General features: G+C 41.1%; 2 protein-coding genes and 1 long non-coding RNA gene across 10 annotated transcripts in view; all 3 read left to right on the forward strand.

The window, feature by feature from the left end:
- Positions 1–122: 122 nt before the first annotated feature.
- Positions 123–15,518, forward strand: LOC311255750 (protein sel-1 homolog 3; the record flags this gene model as incomplete). The annotated part of the gene is given in 25 exon segments (XM_084350399.1): positions 123–200; positions 204–220; positions 222–258; positions 360–834; positions 1,682–1,808; positions 1,914–2,035; positions 2,122–2,237; positions 2,330–2,391; positions 2,474–2,606; positions 3,672–3,807; positions 3,927–4,064; positions 4,418–4,623; positions 4,717–4,896; positions 11,569–11,688; positions 11,800–11,940; positions 12,067–12,129; positions 12,277–12,450; positions 12,903–13,030; positions 13,119–13,202; positions 13,285–13,375; positions 13,477–13,564; positions 13,655–13,764; positions 13,875–14,002; positions 14,108–14,207; positions 14,869–15,518. Coding segments are annotated over 25 exon segments (3,144 nt in total). The 3' UTR covers positions 14,959–15,518.
- Positions 15,519–16,857: 1,339 nt separating this feature from the next.
- On the forward strand, positions 16,858–20,058 carry LOC311256633. Its single transcript, XR_014622511.1, has 3 exons — positions 16,858–16,984; positions 17,235–17,306; positions 20,001–20,058. It is a non-coding gene; the product is annotated as an uncharacterized lncRNA (long non-coding RNA).
- A 22-nt stretch (positions 20,059–20,080) lies between these two features.
- The window catches only part of robo2 (roundabout, axon guidance receptor, homolog 2), a 311,369-nt gene continuing 306,207 nt past the window's right edge, over positions 20,081–25,242 (forward strand). For 7 of the 8 annotated variants that reach the window (XM_084351850.1, XM_084351851.1, XM_084351860.1 and 4 more), the window contains exons 1-2: positions 20,082–20,150; positions 22,287–22,418. In XM_084351850.1, coding sequence (XP_084207976.1) covers positions 22,301–22,418 — 118 coding nt within the window. In that variant the 5' untranslated portion in view covers positions 20,082–20,150; positions 22,287–22,300. Of the gene's footprint in view, positions 20,151–22,286; positions 22,419–25,242 lie in introns of all 8 variants that reach the window. The other variant, XM_084351853.1, reaches the window with a different exon arrangement.

The raw sequence follows: 25,242 nt of genomic DNA on the forward strand, positions 1-25,242 counted from the left end.
AAGTTTAGGGAAAACTAAAACCCCTAAGCTCCACTTTAACTGCACTGTGTATACAATGATTGGGTGGGACTATGTGCTGTCAAATATTTACCTATGTGTCACAGTAGGTGAGGTGGAGCAGGATGAGGTCCGGCTCTTTTGGCTTCTTGTTTCCTCACAGCTTGAAAATCATTAATGGAGAGATTAATGAAAACACTTTGTGAACCATGGACTTCCACACATTACGGATACATCTGTGTGTTTTGTCTCAGTATGCAGGTAGGAGCAGGTTTCCCTTCACGATCTCTGTTACTGTGGTGGTTCTGCTTTTAACAGACGTCGCTAGCAGCTACTACATGCATGTCCTCTGCCTCACACAGATAGTCTGGAGTTTAGACCAGGTGACCCTCCTGAATCCTCCAGACGAGCCTCTGCCAGACCATCTCTTGGAAATATTTTACTCCTGTGATGAACCTGCTACAGTACAGCTGGACTGTGTTGTATCTTTTGACACTGGCATCACTTCCACACTCCTGCTAAGACAGTGGAGCTGCATCCCTGGTGGCCCTAAAAGAAGGACTCTGGAGCTGAACCTGCCGGATTGGTTGGTGTATCAAGCTGATGGAATTGTTCCAGACTCCCAGTGGGTGCTGAGTTGTCTGCTGCTGGCGTCCATCAAATACAGTGGATTTGATGACACTGAGAGGTCTGTCGCAGCTCAGGATGTGGCAACTTTGCAGCCTAAGCCTTTTTTTAATCGACCTGTGAAACAGCATCAGCTGTGTATTGCCTGGAGCACACAAATACTGCAATTAACTCAACGGATTTCAAAGAAACAGTGCCCTTTGGAGCAAGGTAAGGTTATAGCAGTAATTGCACATGTGCATAAAGGCACCTAAAATCCAAAATATTTGAAAGATGTAATATGTAAGATGGGAGCGAGGTAGGAAGTCCGTAAGTGGGACTTAATGTAACATGACTAAAACTAAAACATTACTTTTGTGCCTGTGTACATTTGTGCTTAAGTCAGATAGAAGTTTGACTATGGGATCATTTTTTTGTATTGGCATTTGTAGGAGTGCAACACAGCCAGATTACTTTACTGTACATTAGCCGTAAACTAGCAAGCAACAACACACAGAGGATGTGTGTATCTGTGTGTTCTCATCCAGGTCCATCACTGAACTCAGCACTCACCTTAGACTTCGGTTCCCTCTTTCCTTTTCCCCCTCTCCTCTCTGTTGCGATCATGAAATAAAGTAACATTTGCCGTCCAGCTCCCGTCGGCAGTCAGCATTACAGAACATGAACATCCAACAATGGAGTGTGTCACTGCTACAGTCAGGTTTTCTAAACAGGAGTGAAGACAAATCTTTTTTTTTTTTAATCCCAAACATTAAAAAGTAAAAAGACTCTCTCCTCCCTCCTGCTCTGATAAGCTGAGTAGCAGCTTTGCTTCCCACCCACATCACCCACCCCGGCTCTGCCTGGTCCTTACATATTGTGCATTCTTCATATCTTTAAAATATATTTAATATAATCCGAATCAGATATACAGATTAATGATTTTAGGATGTGTCAAATATTTAAATGTCATACTGAAGTGGTCTATTGTGGATGCTGATGATTTTGGGTGATGGTATGGAATAAAAATCTTGTGGTCTTTGCAAATTTCAACCAAAAAACTGTGTATGTCATTCAGAAACAGTGCATCTGCTGTCTTCGTTATATGCTTCAACTGGAGAAATCTTTGGCATCACAAAGACACTGGACCCTTACAGCAGCAAGACTCTGGACTATCTGCGTGTTAAAGCCATCTCTTTTCCGTGGTAAAACAACCACAGCCACACCTTACATAACCCAGCTTTCTATTCTGTAAATGTTCATATTAAGAAGGGTGAGATAACCATGTGTGCTTTGTATATTTATGCCAGGTGTATGTTCTCCATCTGGATATTTGTGACCAGACACTGCCAGAGAAACATGTGCGGCGTGTTTCATCACATAGACTCCCATAATAACTACGTCACGCCAACACTGTTCCTCACAAATTCAGGTATAATCAAGACTTCTCTCTCAGATATTCTCATCATGTAACTACACAGTGCCATTATTTAGACTGACTTTGCCTCGTATGTGCAGGCCAGCTACACATCCAGATGAATGGAGAGTCCGAAGAATCGTCTGCATTTCTCTCTACATTCAAGGTGCCTTTAAGCGAGTGGTGCCAAATAAGTGTGATGTTGCATGGAAGAGTGGTGAGTAGTCTCTTGTTGACAGAAGATAACCTTACAGGATGTAAATAGTGGTAATGACCAAAAATAAAGTAATCATTGTGACTGCGTCTCAGGTGACTCTCTCCATGATGTGCGTGGATAGGGAGAAGAGAACTTTTCATTCTCTGGAACATATGTAAGTCTAATTTGACACGATGAAGTGATTAAACTATGTTAACAACAGGATTAAAATATGCACTGGTATCTGAATCTTACAGGTTTAGGCACACTGTTGTGCTGGATGACACAGAGGGATATTTTGTGATTGGAGGAGGGAAATACATAACAGGTGTGGAAGGTTATTATGGACCACTGGTTTACTACCGCAACAGAATATCACCTCACAGCATGGTAATGTACCGCACCTGCCCACAGTTACTGTCTACGCCAACTGGTTTAGTCTGTTAGCTGGAGCGTTGCAGCAGCTATTCTTCCTGGGGTCCACAAAAAGCTTTACATTGTGACATCATAACAACTCACATCTTACCACAAAGCATTACAAACTAAGTGAAGTAAGCACCAGTTTTGGTTTAGATTCCTTTAAGTATTTTTCCTTTAGTTCACTGTTAGTTGGATTGCTACAACACAGTAATGAGACCTGATTGTATTTGATTACTTTAGGATTACCTGGCCTGGGGTTCATAATTAGTTTTACTGTCACCATTAATAATAAGCATTTATTTTCTTAAAGGAACAGTTCACCCAAAAATAAAAATTGTAGTGATTACATGCTCACCCCCATGCTGATGGAAAGTCGGGTAAAGCATCTTTGTCTACAAAACATTTCTGGAGCTTCAAACCACAAAACAGTGTTGCGGCATTCAAATGTGTAAAACCCAAACTGATTTGAACAGACATTATTTACACACTCGATGGTTGGTCAAGGTTGTGTACCGACTTCAGATGAGTTGTGCACTAATGTTTTTAGCTTAGCAGCTGCTACAGTGAAGATTCCTACATTTAAAACTCTCTTGGCTTCCTGAGACTTGGATTATGCTGGACGAGATGTATGGAGCCATTTTATGTTTTTTCAGTTGTTTTTTTTTTACGGTATAAAACAAGTCCCCATCTGCTTCGGTTGTTTAGGAGAAGGCTGCAACGCTGTTTTGCTGCAAAGCTCCAGAAATGTTTTGTGGACTACATAACTTCACCTGGTCCTCCATTGACATAGCTTCAATAGATACCTAAAATTTCATTTTTGGGTGAATTTATCCTTTAATCTCACTCCAGTATGTTATTCCTATGACATTCTACTTGTTTATGCAAAAGTAATCTCAGCTTAGTTACCACATTTGTTTCATTTAAACACTGCAAGCATTTCAACACACTCTGCTACCTGACCTAGTAGATACTACTCAGTAAGCAACCAAAAATGTATGTATTAAATTTGAGTCTGACCCATTTCCTCCTCTCCAGAGTGAAGCTGTTATTCCAGATGTTATCAGGACTGTGAACCTGAGTGGATGGCTGCAGACCTGTCAGGCATTTCATCTCGAGATGACTGTGAAAATCAGTGGCTATTCACTCCAGGCCAAACAGGGGACAGAGTCTGGTAGTAGGCTTTTATGTCCACTAGATGGTGCTAAAAGTACTGTTTCTGAAATATTCTCATCAGTCCCTCTGCAGAGCTACTTAAACTGACGTAGCTGAAACCATCTGTGTGTTTTTCAGACACCTGTTTTGATGCTTTTCATGAGTGGATGGTAAAGGACAGACTGCCATCAGAGTCGCAGTGTGGGCTGTGGGAGGCGACTGACCCTCATAGAAGACTGGCTGCAAAACTGGCCAAGATTGTGGCTCTCAAACATGGTAAGAGGTAAACAGCACAGACGGATTTTGTGCAGCACCAGTGCAGAATACCCAGAGGTGGAAAGCAACAGTAAATGTGTTTACTGGACTTGAGATATTCTAGATGTCTGGTGCATCATTTTACACACACGTCTCCAAAGTCGCATGTTTGGTATATTTTTGGATCGCCACTAAAATTTGACATAAGGTCTGTGGGTTTGAACAAAATTGGGCTGTACAGCATAAGTTTGTGTTGTCTGACCTCCTTGCACGTTGAGTAAACAATCTGAATATTAATGTCTCAGTATTCACTGAAGATATCCATATGTTATCTCACATAAAGCACTGAAATCAGTTCACTTTCTGACTTGCAGGAGATAGAACAGTTAGCCTGGCAGCTGTGGGCAGAGCACTGTACTCCTTATCACTTCATAAGCTGGGCAGAGCGAGCAGGACTGGAGTGGTCAGCAGAATATTACCACTGCTGCTGCAAGCTGGCTGCTTAGCTGATAACCGAGCTCTGCACATGGCGTCTGTGCTCTACAGCACTGGCCTGGGGGTCAAGAAACAGCCCAGTAAGGTGTGTGCTGCTGGGTCAGCTATCATAAAACTATGCCGGAGGTGAGCTTGTCCAATTTTTTATATTCCTCTCATGACCTTGTGTGCGGTACAGGCTTGGCTCCTGGCCCTGCTGGCAGCCCAGAGGGATGATCGATTAGCACTTCTGCATCTTGGGCACCTGCACCACCGGGGTCTCCATGGCCTCCCTGCAGACCCGGACCTGGCCTATGCATATTATTCAAACATTGCTAAACAGACAACTTTGGACCGTGTGAATCCAACACCACAGCAGGTGAATGAATGTTTTGGCGTGCCATCAATTTTCATCTTTTCTTTTAACATAATAGTGGGGCAGATAACTGTAATAATCGTTCATTTCTGGAAACAAGCACCAAAATTGGCACACATACTCCTTGGGGATTGCTCTTTTGATAAAACCCGTTAGCCACCTAAAAATTCAAGATGGCGGCCATTTTTCAAGATGGCCGCCATTGAATATACAGTAATATTGCATTTCGGAATACAATCGCAAAGACTCGTCCTATTTGAATGATCTTGGTGTCAAATAATACATTTTTCACTATGTAGAATCTGAATTTGGACTCATGGACTTACTCACTGGCTTCCTTGTACCATATCAGTGCTGTCTAATATGCCTAGCATCAGTTAGCTAGTGCAGATTACATGTAGTAATAGCGACGGGGATCACTCTTTGTCTAGTCTCTACTCTTCGACCTGTTCGGCTTGGGTAACCCTGCCAGGAGTACAAGACTCCCGCCGACATAGCTCTAGGGGTCATGGAGATGTGCAAACTGCCCCACCACGTTAAGGTGATGATCCCATCGAGGCAGGTTTTTTTTGTCTTTTCCTTTTTTTTTTTTTTTTTTTTTTTGTTCTTTTTTTTTACATGTAGGCAGTGGGCTTATACTTGTTTTTCACTTAGTGTTTTCCTGCCTGGATTAGTAGGCCTATACTGCAACGCTTCTAAACCTCGCATCTGCAGCTGCACAATGCCGTGCAGGTAAGACCAAAGCAGTAGCATTTGCATCGACTGCAGCATTCCGACTTGCATCCACACTTGGTCAGCTGCTGGCAACTCTCTGCAATGGGTGGGAGCTCTGTCCAAACAATCTGCCACAGATCTCCTTTCTTGGTCCAGCCCCAGTTGGCAGGAGTCTGCGTTTCTGGTTGACATACTATTGACTGACTCCAGATGCAGCCTGCCTGGTAGGCAGCACGCTTCACATGCTGCTTCAGCGCTGATTGGGTTGGAGGAATGGCTTCGTACGGCCTCTGCTTCCGAGCAAACATGTCCAACCTCGCATCATCGACACCTTCAGCTGTGCTGGATCTGTCGTACATCATGACCACAAACTTCTCCAAGGTCTTCAGGTCTTCATCATCCACTTCCGGTGGGTACTGGCTGAGTTTGCTGAAGACACCGGAAGCCTCATCACAAACATCCCAGGTTTGCCAAGCAGACTTCTTCCCTTTGCCACGGAATGCTGAAATGACATCGCAGCCAGTGAAGGCATGGAAGAAGAGCATCCCTTTGCTCTTTTCTGCAAGAGTGCAACACAAGTCATGTACAGGAACCCATCTCAGGTTCTGTCTTTGGCCAAAGGCAACCCACAACTGCTGCAGACCGAGCTCCTGAAGTGCCTGCAGAACACTGACTGCGATGACAACAACATCTGTGTCGTTGGCTTTGACCATGATGACCTTGCTGCCTGCTTCTGTTGCATGTCTGGCATGCACAAAGATCCGCGTGTCAGCTTCTTCATGACTGCATGGTGCCACCCCAGCCAGATTGATAGTGCGGTTGCTGACAGCATCTTCTTCCTTGGTCACAATGACCACATTTGGCGTGACCACACATGCTATCTTATCAGCCAGAAAGCTGAACAGCTCGGCTTTGTTGTCATTTTCTCTCAGAAAGTTTTGCCATTTTGAGGGAATTTTACCCGAACCTGTCACCCTGCGTCTCACCCCGTGCCCTCGCTTCAATCTAGTTTCAGCTTTCAGACTAGATGGCCGGTAAACATCAAACACAATGTCTGTTCTCTTGTACTTGGTAGAGTATGCTTGTATTGTAGGAAGGACATCGAGCATTGCGTACTCTTCAAACGTCTTTGAACTCCTTGGGGGCAGACTGTTCACCAACGCAGCACCATCAATGATGATGGTGTCGGCGTATGGCTCTGCCTCAGTGATTGTAACTCGGCTCTCAAGAATGGTAGTGAGGTGGGATTTCAGACATGTGTGGAGCTTTCCACCATCACTGAGGGCAGCAGGATGTGACTGGTTCTCATGACGGAAGAACTCCTTCAAGTCACACTCTCTGCTCTGGCATGATATGAACAGCTTGGAGAACAGTTGACAGTCTTCCTTCAGCACTTTTTGCTTCGAAGAGTCAGCAGTGGCTGGTACCTGTCGGAAGAAGTCAACCCTATTCTTCTTGATCGGTTCATAGAAGGTGGATTGTTCCTCCCCTTCCAGTCCCTTCATAAACTCCTGGAAACGGACCTTGCCTTTCTCAAGGTGTGTGCCAATCAGCTCGGCGGCAGTGGGGTGAGCAATATCTCTTGTATCAAGTGAAAGCAGGTCCCGACTCTCCTCCTGGAAAGGATTGCCCATATCTTTCATGGCTTGTGAGAGCTTTTGTACTTTCTCAATGAACACTCTTTGTGCTCGTTCTGTCTCCTCATGGTGGCAGGTGTGTTTAGTATCCTCTTTGGTCCCACATGCTGCCTCATACTGTGCAACCAAGTGGCTGACTTCAGGACCAGCTATCATCCATCTTCTCAGTGCTGATGGGTCTTCAGTCACACCGATCGCACCCCCATCTGCCTTGATGACAGCATTGGCCTGTTCGTGAGCTTGGTCAATAGCCATTGCTGAGAACTGTCGGCTCGATTTGTGTACAACAAAGTTTCCACTCTGGAACTCCTGAGCCAGCTGAGGATGCTTCTCTCCCAGGGTCACCATGTCTCTGTAGTGGATCGGAAGCCACCGCGCATAGTTTACATTGTTATTTGCAAAGAAGTACGGTATCAGCTCAGCCAGTGAATGACAGTACAGGAAGAAGTTGGCTTCCCTGAATGATCTGATCAACAAGAGGATCACCAGTTCCATTGACAGCACCATATACCAAAAATGAAACTGGGGACTTTGCAGTTTGCGCTGCTCACACCAAGCTTCGAAGCTAGGCACCTCTTCGGGTTGTTCATCTGTCTCTTTCAAGTAGTCCGTGTGGGCTTCCTTCAGAAGCTTGTACAGACTGCATGCTGTTATCTGGTGCATCTGTCGTGTCCTAGTGATGTTTGAGGCTGTCAGAAATGAATCTGCTGTCCCAGGAGATGCTATCCCTGCTTCCAAGAGGGCTCCTGTCCAACCACTGTCCTGGAGTAGAGTTCCAATGGACTTCAGTGCTGCCATCTCAATATGCAAGCCTCCGAACATTATGACGAACTTGTCCTCACCGTAGATTTCAGGCCAGTGCCACTGGACCTGCTTGGCTACTGCATATATTGGCTGGTCGGCAGCAATGACTGGCACCTGACCGGGGTTCAGTAATGTCACTATCTCCTTGATCTTGTCCATCACATGCTTGACTGTAGCAACCGAGTGGGCTTGATCTCGAAGCAGAGGCAAAAGTGATGTAATGCTGACCTCAAATGGCTTTCCTCTTCTCTGTGAAGCATGGTTGGCTGACCAAGTGACATCCACTGGCCCATCTGTCACGGTGACTTTCTCCAGCCATTCGTACTCCATTGCCAGTTGTGGCCTCAGCAGACTGGTGTCTGGGTGTGTCACACCACCCCGAGGAGGAGAGGGTTTCTTCTTGGTGAAGAAGGCGGGCCGGACATTGGTGAAGGAGTCTGGAAGTTCTGGAACTGTCTTCACTTTCTCCTCTCTGAACTTCAGCTGTCCACGCTCTTCACCTTTGTCTTCTTTGGTTGGGTGCTGGAAAACAGAGACACTGGTTCCATGGAAAGAAGTAGTCGCTGTTGTTGCAGTGGGATTGTGGTCTATGTTGTCCATGGCTGATGTGGTGAACAGCCCTTTTCGCAGAACTGGTGGACAGACCACCCCATCCTCCACGTACTTGCTGACTGTTGCATCTCCCAGCTGTGCAGATATCTCTAGCACCCTGTCATATGAAATACTGATGCCATGTTCATTAAGCATTTCCACCAACTTTCTCTTTCTGGTCTTTGTGTAGATGGACATCCCCATGTAAACAGGGAATGGGGTCTCTCTGTCTTTGGAGTGTCTGTGAGTTGCAGCTCCTTCTTTGTACCTCGCGTAGCAGTTGTACTGAAGTAGCTGAGCAATTGCTAGATCTGTCTTTGATGTTCCAAACCTCAGTTGAGATTTGATGTCCGCTCCGTGTTCAAGCATGGCCACAAACTGAAGAAGAGTGAGTGGAATGGACTCCTCGATGCACCCCTCCTGGAAGGTTCCATCAAATGTGGACTTGTGGTCCAGCATATGTCTTCGCAAGATGTTAGCTGCTTTTCCAAGGATAATAGCTTCACTATAATAGTCAGAGGCTTCTGACAAGACGAAGCCCACATCTTTCTGGAAAGCCAGAAGAACATCCCGTCCCTGCTTGTGAGCTTCCAACTCAGGTATTTCTGACAGCAGTTTTTCCTTCAGTCTTGTGGAGTTGACAGCAGGTGCATCAACACCCAGCTGTTCCAGGCGCTGGGCATACAGGTGAACTATGTCTGCAAGTCGGAAGACTGCAGGACCCTCGCCAGATCTAGTGGTCTCCACTAGATATGTGACTAGCTCTGAGAATGCCTGTGGGTGGGCATCATCTTCAGGTGCATGTTCCTGTTCCAGTCTCTTGGTGGCTCTGAGGTATGACCTCTCTCTATTGTACAGGTCTGTCAAGCATGCAACATGGTATTGGAACTCCTGTGCAATAGCATCTCCACCACTGAGCCTTGCAAGAAGTTTTCCGTTATTTAAAGTTTTGGCACATTCATTTACTCTCTTATTGAGATTCATCGTCATAGCTTGCCTTGTGAGTTCAGAGGATGGGGCTTCTTTGTCACAAATGAAACACGTTTGGCCTTTAGGGCTGGTTCTTCGCAGCTTGGTCTGGCTTTCCACTGGCTGAGCACTCTCTGCTCTTCTTTTTGTGGCTCTCTCCAATTTTGTGTTGTTGAACATAAGGCGACAACTGTGGTGATACTGTGCCTTGTTCCTCCTCAGAGTTTCTTCAATGCCACCACCATCATCAAGTCTGGCTGGATCCAGAACAATAGGCATCACATTAATTGCGTGAAAGAGGGGAATATTAGTCGCAATCATAGTGTAGCCATCATGTTGCTGTGGTTGTTGTGCACGTGGTGACTTGAGCTCTTCACTATTCTTCTTCTGGCAAAGACAACACTTGCTCCAGTCAGTCCGGAATTTAGACGGTCCTGGATTTGTATTTGCCATCTTGATGAATGGTAATCAAGGTATCACAGTAGGATAATTATCTGTACTCAGTGAATCAAGCCCGAGGGGTTATCCTTTTACCAACTTATTTATTCAGGATGGCTTTTAATACCCAGTAGCATGATGACACTTTTATCTTACTTTATCTTATTTTGATTTTTACTGTATTTTATTGTTTTTATTGTTTTTATTTTTAGTTTTATTTATTACTTGTTGTAAAGCACTTTGGTACACCGTAAGGATTGTCGTAAAGGGCTGTATAAATAAAGTACATTTACATTTACATTTACACCTTGCACAATGCGCAATCATGCAAAATAAGGTATGGGATATCATAGGGTTAGGGTTAGGGTTAACCCCCTAGTACAGGAAGATGCTACACATACTAAACCTCTAACACTACTACGATATACACTACCATGCATTTTAGCCGAGTCAGACGTAACATGAACCTCTAATTTAGCAGAATATTAGGATTCCGGGACTGATATATGGTACAAGGAAGCCAGTAAGCAAGTCCATGGGTCCAAATTCGGATTCTACATAGTGAAAAATGTATTATTAGACACCAAGATCAATCATATAGGACAAGTTTTTACGATTGTATTCCGAAATGCAATATTACTGTATATTCAATGGCGGCCATCTTGAAAAATGGCCGCCATCTTGAATTTTTAGGTGGCTAACGGGTTTTATCAAAAGAGCAATCCCCAAGGAGTATGTGTGCCAATTTTGGTGCTTGTTTCCAGAACTGAACGATCCTCCTGTAATTTGCAGTTATCTGCCCCACTATAAATGGTTATTAATGGCATGATAAACACATTTGTGAAAATTAAATTAACAGTATGTATACAATACATTCTGTCATAGCAAGCTGTGTCAGACATTCATACATCTAACTGTAATGCAGAGGCTGGGAGAAAACCTGCATGTACTGTAGCTGTGGCCTTATTACAACATATGAGCTGATATGTGATATGAGTTTATATTATTTTCTTCCCTTATTGTGGCTATAGCTTTCAGATTTCTATCATCAATAAGTTTACCTGTGTCACTGCTTGCCATATGAAAAACAGATAACAGTATGACAAATTTGGTAATATTGCAATGCTCACGAGTTATTCATGTTTTATTTAAAAGGACTCTGTGGAACGTCTGTGTCGTGCTGGAGGCTGGTCTTTAGTTTATGTTAGCAGACTCCATTTCAAAACAAATGTAAGCTACTGTTGCTCTCTGTTAACAAGTGGAGAGGCACTCGAGAGTGTGAATAAAGTCACAAACCATGTCCTTCACAAAGAAGTCCATAGTGCAGCAGCATTAAAACAACTTAACAACTGCTTAAGTCTCATTTTTCACCTCGTGTTCCCTCACATATAAAAAAGTGATTAATACATAAAAATTGATATTTACATTGTTACACAGAGCCCTTTTAAGCACAAAGCTACATTTATGTGCAACTGTTTTTAGAAAAAAAAGAGAAAATATCTTCTCTTTCTTTCTTTTTCAGACATTTGTTGAGGCTGTTTACCTAAACAATGACGAGGTGTTGAATCTCCAGACCAATGAAGACCATCACATCTTCCAATGGCTGAAACTGCAGGCGCGCAGGGGAGCCGCTGAAGCCGAGGTACCCTGTTCCATCATCTCTGCTTTTTAAGTCATCCAAAATCACAGAAGTCTGATTTAACAACAACAAAAAAATGGCTGCAGACACTCCAACATGATTTTTGTCTTGCAGCAAACGATTGCCCGCATGCTGTTCTGGGGTCAGCAGGGAGTGTCTCCAAACATCCAGATGGCTGTGAGACACTATGAAAGGGGAGCGGTCCAGTTGGGGGACCCAGCATCAATGTATGACTATGGCATAGTCCTTCTGCAGGTCGGATTTGCATCTCATGTACAATGAGAAACATGACCATTTTATATTTTAATGTCCTGAAAGAGTACTCCTTAGTACTCTTAAGTGTTATCTCCTGTTAGTAGATATGAATTTATTTCTCTGTAGGGACATGGGGTTGAAAAGGACATTCCAAAGGCTGTCAGATTCCTGAAGAAAGCAATGGACCAGGTTTTGTATGGTTAAATGTTTATTTCTCCTTCCTTATTCACTTGGTATCTATACTGTAACATTCTAGACTGAGTCAGCTTTCTGTTGTAAAGACTCTTTCAAAGTTTGCACTCCTTATATTGCTTTCCACAATATTCTGTCCCACAGGGTTTTGTTCCTGCCATCACCGCCCTGGCCTGGTACTATGAGCAGTTTGAACAGGACTACAATAAGGCAGTGCAGCTGTGGGAGCAGGCTGATCGCCTCATGTGTCCAGAAGCGGCTCTGAATCTTGGTATCGTTCACTCGCAGGGTCGGTATCCAGGAAAAGCTGCTGACCAGGTTAGCTCAAGTATAAATGCTTTCTACTAACAGTGGTGGATTTTAACTACTCACATTTACTCAAGTACTTTACTTCAGCACAAATTTAAGGTACTTGTACTTTACTTGAGTATTTCAATTGTATGCTGCTATTTTTTTCTACTCCACTACATTCCAGAGGGAAATATTGTGTTTTTTACTATACAACATTTGTCTGGCAGCTTTAGTAACTGGTTACTTTTCAGATTACAAATTATCAGACTATTCCTGTCCAGTGAAAGCCAGGTTTCTCCAAATTTGGTGATTTTTAATAATATTTTGAATGCAGAACCTTTAGTTTTAGTATTTTCACAATGTGGCATTAGTACTTTTACTCAAAATAAGGATCTGAATACTTCTTCCACCGATGTTTACTAGTATTTTGACAGACTACGCTTAAGTACTTAGAGATACATATTTTGTCTTTCTTACAGTTTATGGCCTATCAGTACTACCTGAAGTCTGCAGAGAGAGGGCACGTCAGGGGAGCAGTGTTCCTTGCTGACATCTGGACCACTGGGATACCCGGCCGTGTCAACAGACGCCCATCAGATGCCGTTTTGTTAGTCACTTCACTTTTTATTTACTCCACCTTACATATACGATCTTTCTTTATGTCATGACTGAAATATCTCTTTAACTGACTGCAGGTGGGTAAAGTGGGCAGCTGAGCACAACGGGTACCTGGGCAGCATCTTACGGAAAGCCTTGGATTCGTATCTCAAGAGTGACATGTAATCATTTTCTCTATTCACACTTGATCCTGATCAGGCCTCTTGATTTCTGCAGCAAATTAACACTGTAGCTTTTCAACAGGTTCAGCTCACTGTTATATTACATGATGGCTGCTGAGAGCGGATATGCAGCTGCCCAGTTCAATGTGGCATATCTTTGCGAACAAAATACCGTGAGTTGTCTCCATATTTCATGCTTTTTTTTAATGCTGTTTTGTTAATCCTTGTACTGCTAATCCTTAGATATTTATGTCTTTACTCTGTATGTTCATAGTTAGGTTTTCTGGATCCTGCTTTTGCGTCAAACTGTATGTGGAGATATTACAATCTAACAATCCAAAGTCAAAATCCTGACACATATGGTAAGGAACTATCTTTTGAGACTTGAATAATTGGACACATCTGTGTTAACATTCACAACTGAAATCTTTTTCCCTTCATTCTATCTCCAGCCTTGATTAGGATGGGTGACCTGTTCTATGAAGGACGCATTGACAGGCAGAAAGACTTGTTTTCAGCAGCAGAGATGTACAAACAGGCAGCACTGAGGAACGAGCCTCAGGTCGGCTTCTTTTAAATTGATTTTCTTGCTGTTTTTTTTTCAATCTTGTGTTGTATTGATAATTGCTCTTGTGTGCACATGTGCGTGTAATACATACTGTTCTTCCACAGGGATGGTACAACCTTGGCCTCCTTGCTGAAGAGGGTTTCAGGCTGCCGCTGTCAGTATTGGCTGAACTCGGCCATTCAGAGCTTTATCTGGCAGACAACAGTTTGCTTCTGAGTGCTTTGTACAAAAGGTGTGTTTGAATTGTATGTGTTTATATGGTGCATTAGTTGTGTAAGTGCAGACCACTGTTTTCAACTTAATCTGTCAGAAAAATAATTCCATTTTCTTTTCAAAGGTGCAGAGACTCAAATACAGATTCATACTTACCTTGCAGCCTTGCCCTCTTCAATGTGTATCTTCAGTCTTTCCAGAAGGACTATAGTGCTGCTATTATGGTTAGTGCTCAAGCAACATTTGTGAGAAATAACATTATTGTATCCTTTCAGTTATTGTTATTGTTATTATTATTGTGTTAGTATTGTTGTTGCTTTAGTATGTAAATAGGATTTTAATGTTGGCATTTGAGTCACTGGCATTCATTTATAAAGATCATCGAGTTAAAGGTTCAGTGTGTAGCATTTACAGGGATTTTGGAAGGAGCTCAGTATTCATCGTTTTGTTTTCATTAGTTTATGATCACTGTTGTGTTTTTGTTACCTTTATATCTACAGAGGGAGCAGGTGCTTTTTTATGAAAGGTTTCTACGGGGGCCCAGAATGGACAAACTATAACTGGCTGCAGAGCAGACTTGCACATTTTTCTTGTCTTTAGGGGCCACCATATAGGAGAGGGTGAGGCAAGGGGTCTTCTATCAGTTGCAATGTGCAATCTGACCACTGGGTGCCACTTAATCCTACACACTGGACCTTTAACTGGTCATAAAATGTTCTGAGTAAAGGGACGTGGTGATTATACATGCACGCTTCCACATACTAAATAATCTTTAACATTTACCAAAGTACAGCAGCATGTCATCAGGCATATCAGACTTCAAGTGCAGCACTTAATCTTAATGTAACATATTACTGACATTTTGGTCATGTTATTTCACCACAGTTCTCCACAGCTGCTGCCATGGTTGCAGCTCCAACGATATTCTTAATCATCCTTGGTGTGCTCAGGAGATCGTTCCAGTCGCTCAACTAGAAACTTGTCAGGATCGTCAGTGCAACAAACTGAGGGAGTGAACAGCAAAGTCAACCTGCAGACCAACAGCATGGCAAAATTCTGTGTTAGTTTACATATGTTTACACTGGGATCACTGTAAAGAACAAATGTGATTGTTTATTAAATATGGATAGTTTTTCTAGTACATGTCTGGAATGTTTTGGTTTGTACGTTTCTTACTGTTAAAAGAATGTTGTGACTTTTCATGAAAAGAATAAAGACAATACAGCGGCTGAATAAGAGCCACGAGCCTTGCAGTCACTTTGATGAGACTGTTGATAGATCAAATATTGTATATTATTTGTTCTTGGATATCCTTTTGTCTCCCAGTGCAATAATTCTTCACCTCTGTGGTCAATCTGTGAGTGGATGACTTATAGAATTTCAGGTAATAAATGCCCAGTTGTAGTCTCAGGTGTGCCACCAGCACTATATACTTCAATGTGCAATAGACAGGTCATCTCCAGTCTTTTCTAATGAGACATAATACCTTAATTTGAAAAATTCCATTAAATCTTTAATATATAATGGATGCCAAGATGGGGCCTAATCGTCAAAGACTCATATCTCTCATCTGATGTTCACATTGCAATAAAAATATGTATTCATACAGAACCATGTCTCTCCTGATATCTCTTTTGAATTGTTGTGTGTTGGGTTTATGTGTTGTAAAGCATAATATAAAATATATCTTAAAAAAACTACCTTATATTATGTATTATTGCACATAACACACCACTGCTCATTAAGTATGGGAAACAAGTCTGCAAGAGAATTTATTGCAACTCATATCCCACTAACCAAAAATCAAGCAAGCAATTACAGACACTTCTCATGAGACCAAATCCATTCAACTCTCAACATCTCATTAACACCAGCAGACAAGTTTAATTGCTTTGCTTCTGTTTGTAAGAATGATTCAGAGTTTGTCGGAGGGATGGGATAAATAAAAGCTCTGAAATTTGTACTTTCAATCAGCTTTGAGGAAAAACAGACACGGTGTCAATGCCATTGAACTGAATATTGACTTGGTATTTTCAAGAAGGCTTGCAGCAGAAATACTTGAAAAATACATTTCAAGTTCAAATGATGTTAATTAAAAGAGATGGGTACACAATGCGAGCCTAATATCCCCACAAACACTTCAAATGTACCACAACTAATGAATGCACCTACAGTGTAACGGTGGTTCCATATTTTAAGCCTTGATCCTGACCATGTTTTTGTTCCTGATTCCTTATAAACATTTTTTAGATGAGCCTCACTTGGCATTGTGTGAGCTTTTAGGACACTAGGCTCACGTCCTCAGTCATTTTTCTGCAAATTTGAAGAGGGGAGTTTACATTCTACAATTAGAAGTGTGTGGTCTGATTATTTAATGTGCTTCCAATGACAGACTATCAGAGCTAAAAGTAAATGTATTCGCAACTATACACAAGAAATGCACATAAAACATGTAATCAAGTATGTTCATTAGAATCATGATATTTTATTCATGAAATATATAAACCTTTTTTCTTGTATTACCAAGACTATATAACATCAGGAGTTGATTCTTGTAATATTATGACTTTATTTCTCTTGAAATATTGTGATTTCATTTTGAAAATCATTTTCCCCCCACCGGTGTTTCAAGCTCTTTCACTCCATCTCATTTTCTCAGTATTTTTTTTGGAGCCAGCGTATTAGCACTTCATTTATAATCATATTATTCATGGCAGCATGAAAAAAAAGGAGCTTTGAAACAGTTATGATGGGAAATAGGAATTTAGCTCAATCAAACAGTGACTGTGCTCTCTGTTTCTGAGGAAGGGTTTGGTGGGGGGGATGGACTGTGTGACGTCACTCACGTCGTGGCCACGCCCTGCGTATGACGTTTCCAACTGGCAGAGCGCGAGCAAGCAGTAACTGAACAATTAGCTGTTCCGTTAATTAAGCTTTTAATTCAGAAAACAAAGACAAAAGCCTTTAATAACACCTCTACACGCAGGAAGAAGCGTTAAAAGTGAGTGAACAGACTATAATGTGCATATTTTATACAAATGCCAGCTTTAGAGCGAGCAGCTTGACTCAATTATTGCAGTGGAAACCAGACGACAAGCTGCTGAAATGCTGAAAACTCCACATTAGCTAACAGTTAGTTTTTGCTAACATTGACAACCGTTTCCTGAATAATAGGCCCACTTGTCTCGTTATTGTAGCATGTGTGCCCAGCTTTATGGATTTTCTTTTGATTAACATATTTTTCACGACAGGTGTGGAGACTTTACAGAGTCAACGCACAGGTGTTGCAAATGAGGGCCCGTTAATGATGCGACTGAAAGCAGGTGCGGATGTGCTGCTGCTGATATCATGTCATCTCATCTGTGTAGGCCTACTGTACATAAGTTTGAGTATGGCTGAGGGATATACTGGGATCTGGATGTGCAGTAAAAGTCACAGTGAAATGTGTCAGGTATCTGTGCTTTACTTGAATATTTACTTTTCTGATAACTTTTTACTTTTACTTACTACATTTTAACACATCTGTACTTTCTACTCCTGGCATTTTCAAAAAAGGCTTTGTTTTGTGAAGATATAAAATAGCATGTATACTATATACCCATATGTATATTGTAGGTCAGTTTTTTTCAACCCCTACCCTGCATGTTTTTGATGTTTCCCGCACCTGATTCAAACGAATGGGTCGTTGTCAGGCTTCAGCAGAGAGTGATGACGAGCTGATTATTTGAATCAGGTGCTTTGGGGCAGGGAAACATCTAAAACATGCAGGACAGAGGTCCCCGAGGACCAGGATTGAAGAACACTGCTGTATGTGTTATGAAACCCAATTTCATGTTTGTATGTTTACAACTTGATGATGCAAAAAGTCAAGCTTTAAAGCCAAATACCCCAGCCAGGTACAGAAAAATGTAAAGCTTACTAGTGCTGCCATTGTATTTTTTAGCTTTTCCCCATTCCATTCATAATTTCATATTTTATGTTATTATTTAACACAGCTGAGCTGAGAGAAGAATTAAGGGACCAGTCTGTGATCACAGTGGTTCTTTGTACATTGTACTCATTTAAACACAAAAGCATGAAGCAGTAATAAAAGAGGTCACATTGTGGGCTGCCTTATGTCACTAATTTTGATGATGTTTAATTCAGGCTTGAAAGGAAACAGTGATTATAATTAGACCTGGAGTTAAAAGTGTTACATCGTGTTTTCTATTTTAAGGTAATGATCGGTGAATTCAAAGGTGACGGTGGCATATGACTAATGTGCTTTTAGGACAGCAGGGTGTGCAGTCAGCAGGGAGAGTGTCCTTCAGCTGTAGAACCGGGTTCAAGTCCCTGCGTCAGCTTGCATTTTTGTGGAAGTTGCTAAATTCTTACATTCTCGAGGGTGTCCAGCTAAACTCCTCTCTGCTCTGACTTTCCTGTCTTCAAGGACAGTGATGTGATTACAGAAGGTTGGGAAAATAATGTCAAATTTAATCTAGACTTACATTACAAACACGGCCTGTAAAAGAGATTTATCAGCAGTAAAACAACATCCAGGGCATGTTGTCATCCTTTATAAAGGAATATAAGACAACTAAGACTAATCAAATAAGCCAAATCTGTGCCTACATTGCAAAAGTAATGTATTGTAATTAGGAGAACCTTTAAGCATAAACAATTGAGAGTTACCCAGTCTACCTTATAATCTTGTGTAGCTCCATGAGAGTAGTGATAATTAAAGCCTTGCAGTTAGTTGTTCGGGGTAGGGAGAGCATTATGCATCAACTTTCAATGTAGTTATCTTGTCACTGATAGATTGCCCGTTGTTCAGATCTGGTAGACATATTATGTAATAGCGATAGGACTGCAACTAATAATTTTTCATTGTCAACTTATCTGGCGGTTATTTTCTCAATTAATCTATTTATTGTTTGGTCAAATGTTTCCCAGAGGCCAAGATGACATTCTCAAATGTTGTGTTTTGTCCACAACCCAAATATTTTCAGTTTACTGTCTTAGAGGAGTAAAGAAACCAGAAAATATTACATTTAAGAAGCTGGAATCAGAGAATTTTAACTTTTTATTATATTTGCAGCTCTAAATGGAGACTGACCTCAAACATATCTCTGGCATGTATGTACTGCAGTTAGGGCAGAGTATCCTTAAAAAAATAATTTGATACCAATACCTTGACTTTGATACTGGTTCCTGATCAATAATTTTTTTCGATACCCATTTTAAGAAAAGATTACATTACACATACACGTGGTGAGCTTCGTCTCTGGGTGTATTTTCCTGCATGCCTCGAGACAGGCAATCTGCAGCACTATTAGACCTTGGCACAACTCTTCGGGTATTGAAATCTTTCTATATTTGATAATATTGAGGCAATTCAGTCAGTGCCATCAAAGTACCGAACTTCAATACACAGCCCAAACTGTATATCTTGTTGCTTATTTGCTTACGTATATGCTGATACTGATATATAGACCCTGCTTTTTCTAACTATCTTTTTTATTGCCCGTTGTTATAATGGTTCTTTCACAGTCTTAATTTTGTATTGATTTTAAGCAGCATCATGCAACATTTTTCCAGCTCTCATCCCTTGTTAAAGAGAAACAGTTTTCCACAGTACTTTTATTTTCCTTCATCTTATTGTGAATTTCAGATGTTTTATGTTACTTTGTGCATTGAAAGGCTATAGGGTACGCCGTCTGCTGCCTCAATGAGATCCTACATAGATTGTGATTTAAGTGCACAGCGGCCAGGCTTGTGATTTGAAGCTCAAAAGCTGAAATGCGAACAAATGAATAGGAAAGGAAACAGCAGCACTGAGGGAATGCGAAATCAAATTAGTTTAACTCTGTGATTTTTGCTCTGTGCACATTGGCTTACGCAGAATGCAGCTCCTGACAATCTACATTATCAAAGCAATCTGTCTCTCTTTACCGTTTCTTCTCATTCCCATCCATTGGTTTTCCTCTCCTGTTCTCTTTTCCCTATTCCTCTCTTTTACCCTCCCTCTATCTTTGCAGATGGGCTGTTTGGCTGGAGAAAGGGAAGAGAGCTGTGCCAGTTGTACAGCGGAGGCAAAGAGAAGAAAGTCACTCAGGCAGCAGCGGGAGCTGGACTCGTTCAAGGGATATACAGCAGAAACACAAGACGGAGGTGCAGAAACAGTGAAGGTACTACGCGTGTGGGGGGATGGGGGTGTAAAGTAGTTATTGCTAGCATGAGATAATGAGTTCTTCATGATTTGTTATTAGAAAATGAAAGCCTTTTCTTCAGCACTGAAGACTTGCAGTATTTTTTAGGCTGTTCTTTTCTGAGACTCACTTAAAAAGTTTGTTGGCTGTCTTCATTGTTTAAAGTTAAATCTTTATGCACCTGTATTAAGTTTAATCAGCATGGTTCATGAATGTCATATTTATGCTTGAAGATGTTTATAACCAGTGTTATTCCCCCTGAATATTCATTTTGTTACCTGCATGGCTGAATGGTTTTTAGCTTTCGCTTAATGTTGTGCTGTGACTGTATAACTCATAAATAATCCAAATTGTTCACAGAAGGAGAAGTTTCTGGACTAAAACTTTACAATTTATTTTTTTAGAAAGTATATTCAGTTGATAAGTACATGATCCAAAATGCAATGTATGCTTTCAATACTCAATGTTTTTGGCAGTGGTACATGAGTGGATGAGTTGGTTATATTAGGTGCGTATCTTTTCCGTCAAATACATGTGAGACGGATGACTGAAAAACATGGCTGAAACGCATCGTTTGTGAATGAGCTGTAACTTGAATGGGAGATCAAGAGTTATCTTAAGTAATAGAAGAGGAAGTAATTTCAAAGATACTGATTTATGTTTCCAGCTGACATCCCACTAAGTAACAATTGATGTTTTCCATTTTGTTGGAAGAAATTAGAAATTTAAAAAGTGTTATTTCTGTAATTTTTCTTCCAATAATCTTTACAACTCGATCTGTTTCCATTTTTTGGCTCTGGCGGCAGAAGGTGACGTCCACATTATTTTTCCTTCAAGTAAAGCTTGTATTAGCCCTTTTTTTTTTACACAGGGTTTGCACAATACTGCCACAACAGGGACACAGACCTTTTTGTTTGCTGTTCTTCCTCTTTGAGTTAGCTGTTAATCGCTACTAGCCGCTTTTTAAATCCCCTGGTGGTGTGTCGTACATATAACACGCTATCAAAATGTTAATATAACTATAACTATCCTGTCCTGCAGGCTCACTGTCTCATTTTTCTTACACGTACGTCAATTTAGTTCTGGTCATACACCAAGTTATCGATGTGAGGTTTTAATACCATTAAATATTCAATACTTTCTTTTTTTTTTTACCATTGTTGAATGGCAGCAAAAGCAGTATGCTGCTAGACTTTAGGGAAGGAATTCTTGGATGGGATGTCATGGTTGGTGATAAAACATAAAGCCTGTTGTTTGCATGGTGTCTCTTTTTGTATGTGGGGGCACAGCAAATTGGTTTTATTTACGTGTCCAACGATGCAACGGTGCCAAATAATTAATCTCTTTCTTGGGTGTCAAGATGTGAATATAAATGAGTGCATAAAAAGTGTAGGTCTATTGATTTCATTCTTCCTTCGGAAGCTTGTTGTGAACTGTCAGAGTGAATGATAGCACTTAGTAAACTTTGCCACGTAGCGTGCATCACTTATTAGAGTGACAGGATGGAGCTTTGCCCACATTTTATGTCAGTTGTTTTATCTGTAAACACATTAGTATTAGAGAGATTAGAGATTAAACTTTTGAAAAGGGCACATCTTGGTTTTTGGCCAAACTCCCCTCCCAAGTGTGAGAAGACTTGATATTATAGATCTGTATAATATCTAATCTGTTGCTGGTATTCATGTAAACTGTTTTGATATGAAGGGCTGCAGTTTTGGTTTTTGCTGTATATTTGCTTGAATTTTTTAACAGTAATACTTTTATTAAATATAATGGCAGTACCATAAATGTTCCTCTTGAAAGTGTGGTACTGTTTTATTAGAATCTGATAAATTGTTGGTCAGTAAATGCTTTTTTTAAAATTAATAGCTGTGGTACTTTGGCTGGAGAATAATTAGTACTGACCATTTGGTGAATTAAATATCTGCCAGATTATTTATCTTTCCTGCCGGGCCCCATGAGCCCAGTAGTCTCATATTTTCTTTTTGTTTATTTAGAACAATGTGTTTAATGGGCCTTTCCCCCAACTATATCAAAGAATGTGCAAATAAAATAGTAAAGCCTGTCAACATCTTAATAGCTTGTTTCTCAGCATGCATGTCTTTTTTCCCACAGTTTCCAATGGTGCCATGGCGGCAAGGAGCCAGAGCGGTGTGGGATGCAGTTCCCTCCGAGTAGGTGTGCCTTCCTCTACGTTCCAGCTCCTTCTTATTCTCTGTGGTCACTTACTGGATGCCCAGGGTCAAGGTAAATTCAAATCTTATCTGCTGTGTTTATTCTTGGATGGAGAGCATGCACCGGGCCATCGATGTCATTTTGCCTCCAGCTACTACACTAACTTCCTATTGATTTATGTTTGTTGTAGTCCTAGTCTTGGGACTGATCTAGGGTCTGCTCAGATTGTATGTGAAGTTGCTATTAGTTTGACAGAGAGACGACAGGGAAATGAATACCGACTAAATTACTGACAGATGAATAGACAGAGATATGAATCCAAGTGGATAATACTAAAGAACCATAATGTTCTTTATTGCTGCATCACTAGAAACGTAATAAAACATTATTCAAACAGATACAGTAAAAGGAATAAAAAAGTGTGTCATAATGTGTCAAAGGATTTGACATCCAGAAGGAAGTAAAACAGGTCATAAATATTTGTATGCTGGTGTTTAATGTGCAAAGGTACAGTGCCAGGTACGTAGTATCAGTTTGTAGACCGGTTTTAATCCTCATAGCCTACGGAGACAAGGCCACTATGCCCTCTGCTGTCAAAGTACTCCACTGGCTTCCATCCCTCCCTGTGACTGGTTTTATTTATAGCATGGCAGGAATTGCTACACTAAGAAGTGACAAGGGCTCAAAATATACACACGTGCACACACACAAACACAGGAAAGCACATGCAGCACACGACTGCCAACTTTCAGGGGTGGTAAGGGGCAGCAACAAGGTTAATGCACGAGAATTGGGAGTTGTGTATTCAGCCCTTATGAAATGAGCTCTGATTAATGGGCCTCCGCTGTGGCATATGACAGTGCGAATCGTGTGGGAGGACAGGAGAGGACAAGTGCCAGACCAGGAGAAGATTAGAGCCATTCTCTGAAAACAAATATCAAACATTTACCTGGCATTTGGAATAATGAGTTAACAGTAATATTTCCCGTTTAAAAAATATTCCTGTCAGCTACTGTCTTCTGTCAGATAAGTACTGAGAACTACTCCCACTTGTGCTATATAAGTTAGCTATTATTTAACGGAGGCTTAAGGAAACTTGAGGAAAGCTGATAAATGTTTTGTTTAATTGTCTTGTGCTGAGAACTGCAAGTAACATGCTTTACACAAGCTGAGGGCAAATCTTTAATTTATTTGTCAGTAATACTGTAGGGCAGGTCAATCCTTTCCAACTCAAGCTCTCTGGGATGAATTGCACAACAACTCAACAGTAAGTACAAACTGTGCCCTCCCTTTACGCCTTTCTAGTTTATTTATTTTTCAGTTGATGAATTTGTAATTCATCAATGTAATAGATCCTATTTAGTTGATTCATTTATCCATCCATTTATTTACTGATCCATTTATCCATCAGTGCTCACATTGCACAAGCAGTTATTTATGATTTGGTTAGCTGTTGAGCCCTGAACTACTTGGTGTACTTCTGGTAATGGTCAGAGATCCATATTGCCAGATAAAATTTAGATTGTTGTGTGTCATCAAATAGCATCTCTGTGTATGCTTGACTGATTTAAGTGAAGCTGCAGAGAAGTGAACAGAATAACTGTGACAAGAGGCAGTCTCATTGCATAACTAAACCTATAAAGACTCAAAATAAGCAAGTGCGGTGGGTAAATCGGGGTTTACTGTCAGATTTCCAGGTTATACATACAATACTACAAGGAGGAGTGAGCAGCTTACACTTTAAATGCCACTAGTGTGTTAAGTGTGTTGGTGAAGGTTTTGCTTCTTTTGGCTGCACTGTGGTTTGTAGAAAACAAGAGTTTCTTTGTGGTCAACATCTGGATATCAGCTTTTCTGCTACCCATGATTCTACGCCTTCTGCTGAGGATATGGTATTCTTGTCAAGGTGAACTATGTGCTGCAGAGACGCAGGCAGGAGAGTGAGCCTGTGCTGCATGCCTACAGTTTGCTCTGCCAAATGTGATAATGACACGTCACATTTGTGGCAGGGATAAAAACCTTTTATATACAGTAGTTGCCATGTCAATGTGAGCTTCAAAAGAAATTCAAGGGTGACATTACATAACTAGCATGTTTTCAGAATGTTGTGAGGTTTATGTTTTTTAGTAAATGGCAAAAATATGGTTGTACATTGTAAATCCAATTAGTCAAAAACATACTTAGGTTATTTTACCTCCTCCACTGTCTTCTTGAAACTAATTGGTGGCCAGGGTTTGACCTCTCTTTATCTTGGAGCCGATAAAAATAGGATGGGGAAGGATGTAAAGAAATTCTGGAAATTAATTTGGGATGAGGGTTGAACAAAAACCAACCTTTTATGGCAATGACAGTTAAACTGACTGTTAAACCTCTTTAAATACATACATGCACAAATGTCACTGCCTGCATTGTCTATCAGAGTGAAACCCAATATTAAAGGTATCTTGTGGTGGGATGCTCCATTTTTTTTTTTTAACCATGCATCAAGAAAATGCACAGCGGAGCTGACACTCTGACTTCAACAAGCCACAGCCACACTGGAGGATTCAACCCAGCTTGATGAGGTAGGCTTGACTAGTAGAAATGTTAACTTTACTAGTTGACGTTTGACTGTTTGATGTTAACGGTAATGTTACTGTTGTGTTCTCGCTTGCTAGCTAAGGAATCAGCAGCCGACGTTTGCAATTATAGTGAGTTGAGCAACTCCTTCATCTTAGACCTACCAGCTAGCTAGCTAACTTGGTAACATTACTAATGTTGGTCCCTTGAAAAACATTAACTTTATGTAATGAGACAATTTGAGTTCAGCCATCCAGCAAGGAGCAATCCTGCAGCTGCCTCTGTGTGTATTAGTGTGTGTGTGTACAAACCTGGAAGGGGAAACAGAGATAGTGTA

Source organism: Pagrus pagrus (assembly GCF_965226575.1).
Source record: "Pagrus pagrus genome assembly, chromosome: 4".
In the NCBI taxonomy this organism is placed as follows: domain Eukaryota; kingdom Metazoa; phylum Chordata; class Actinopteri; order Spariformes; family Sparidae; genus Pagrus; species Pagrus pagrus.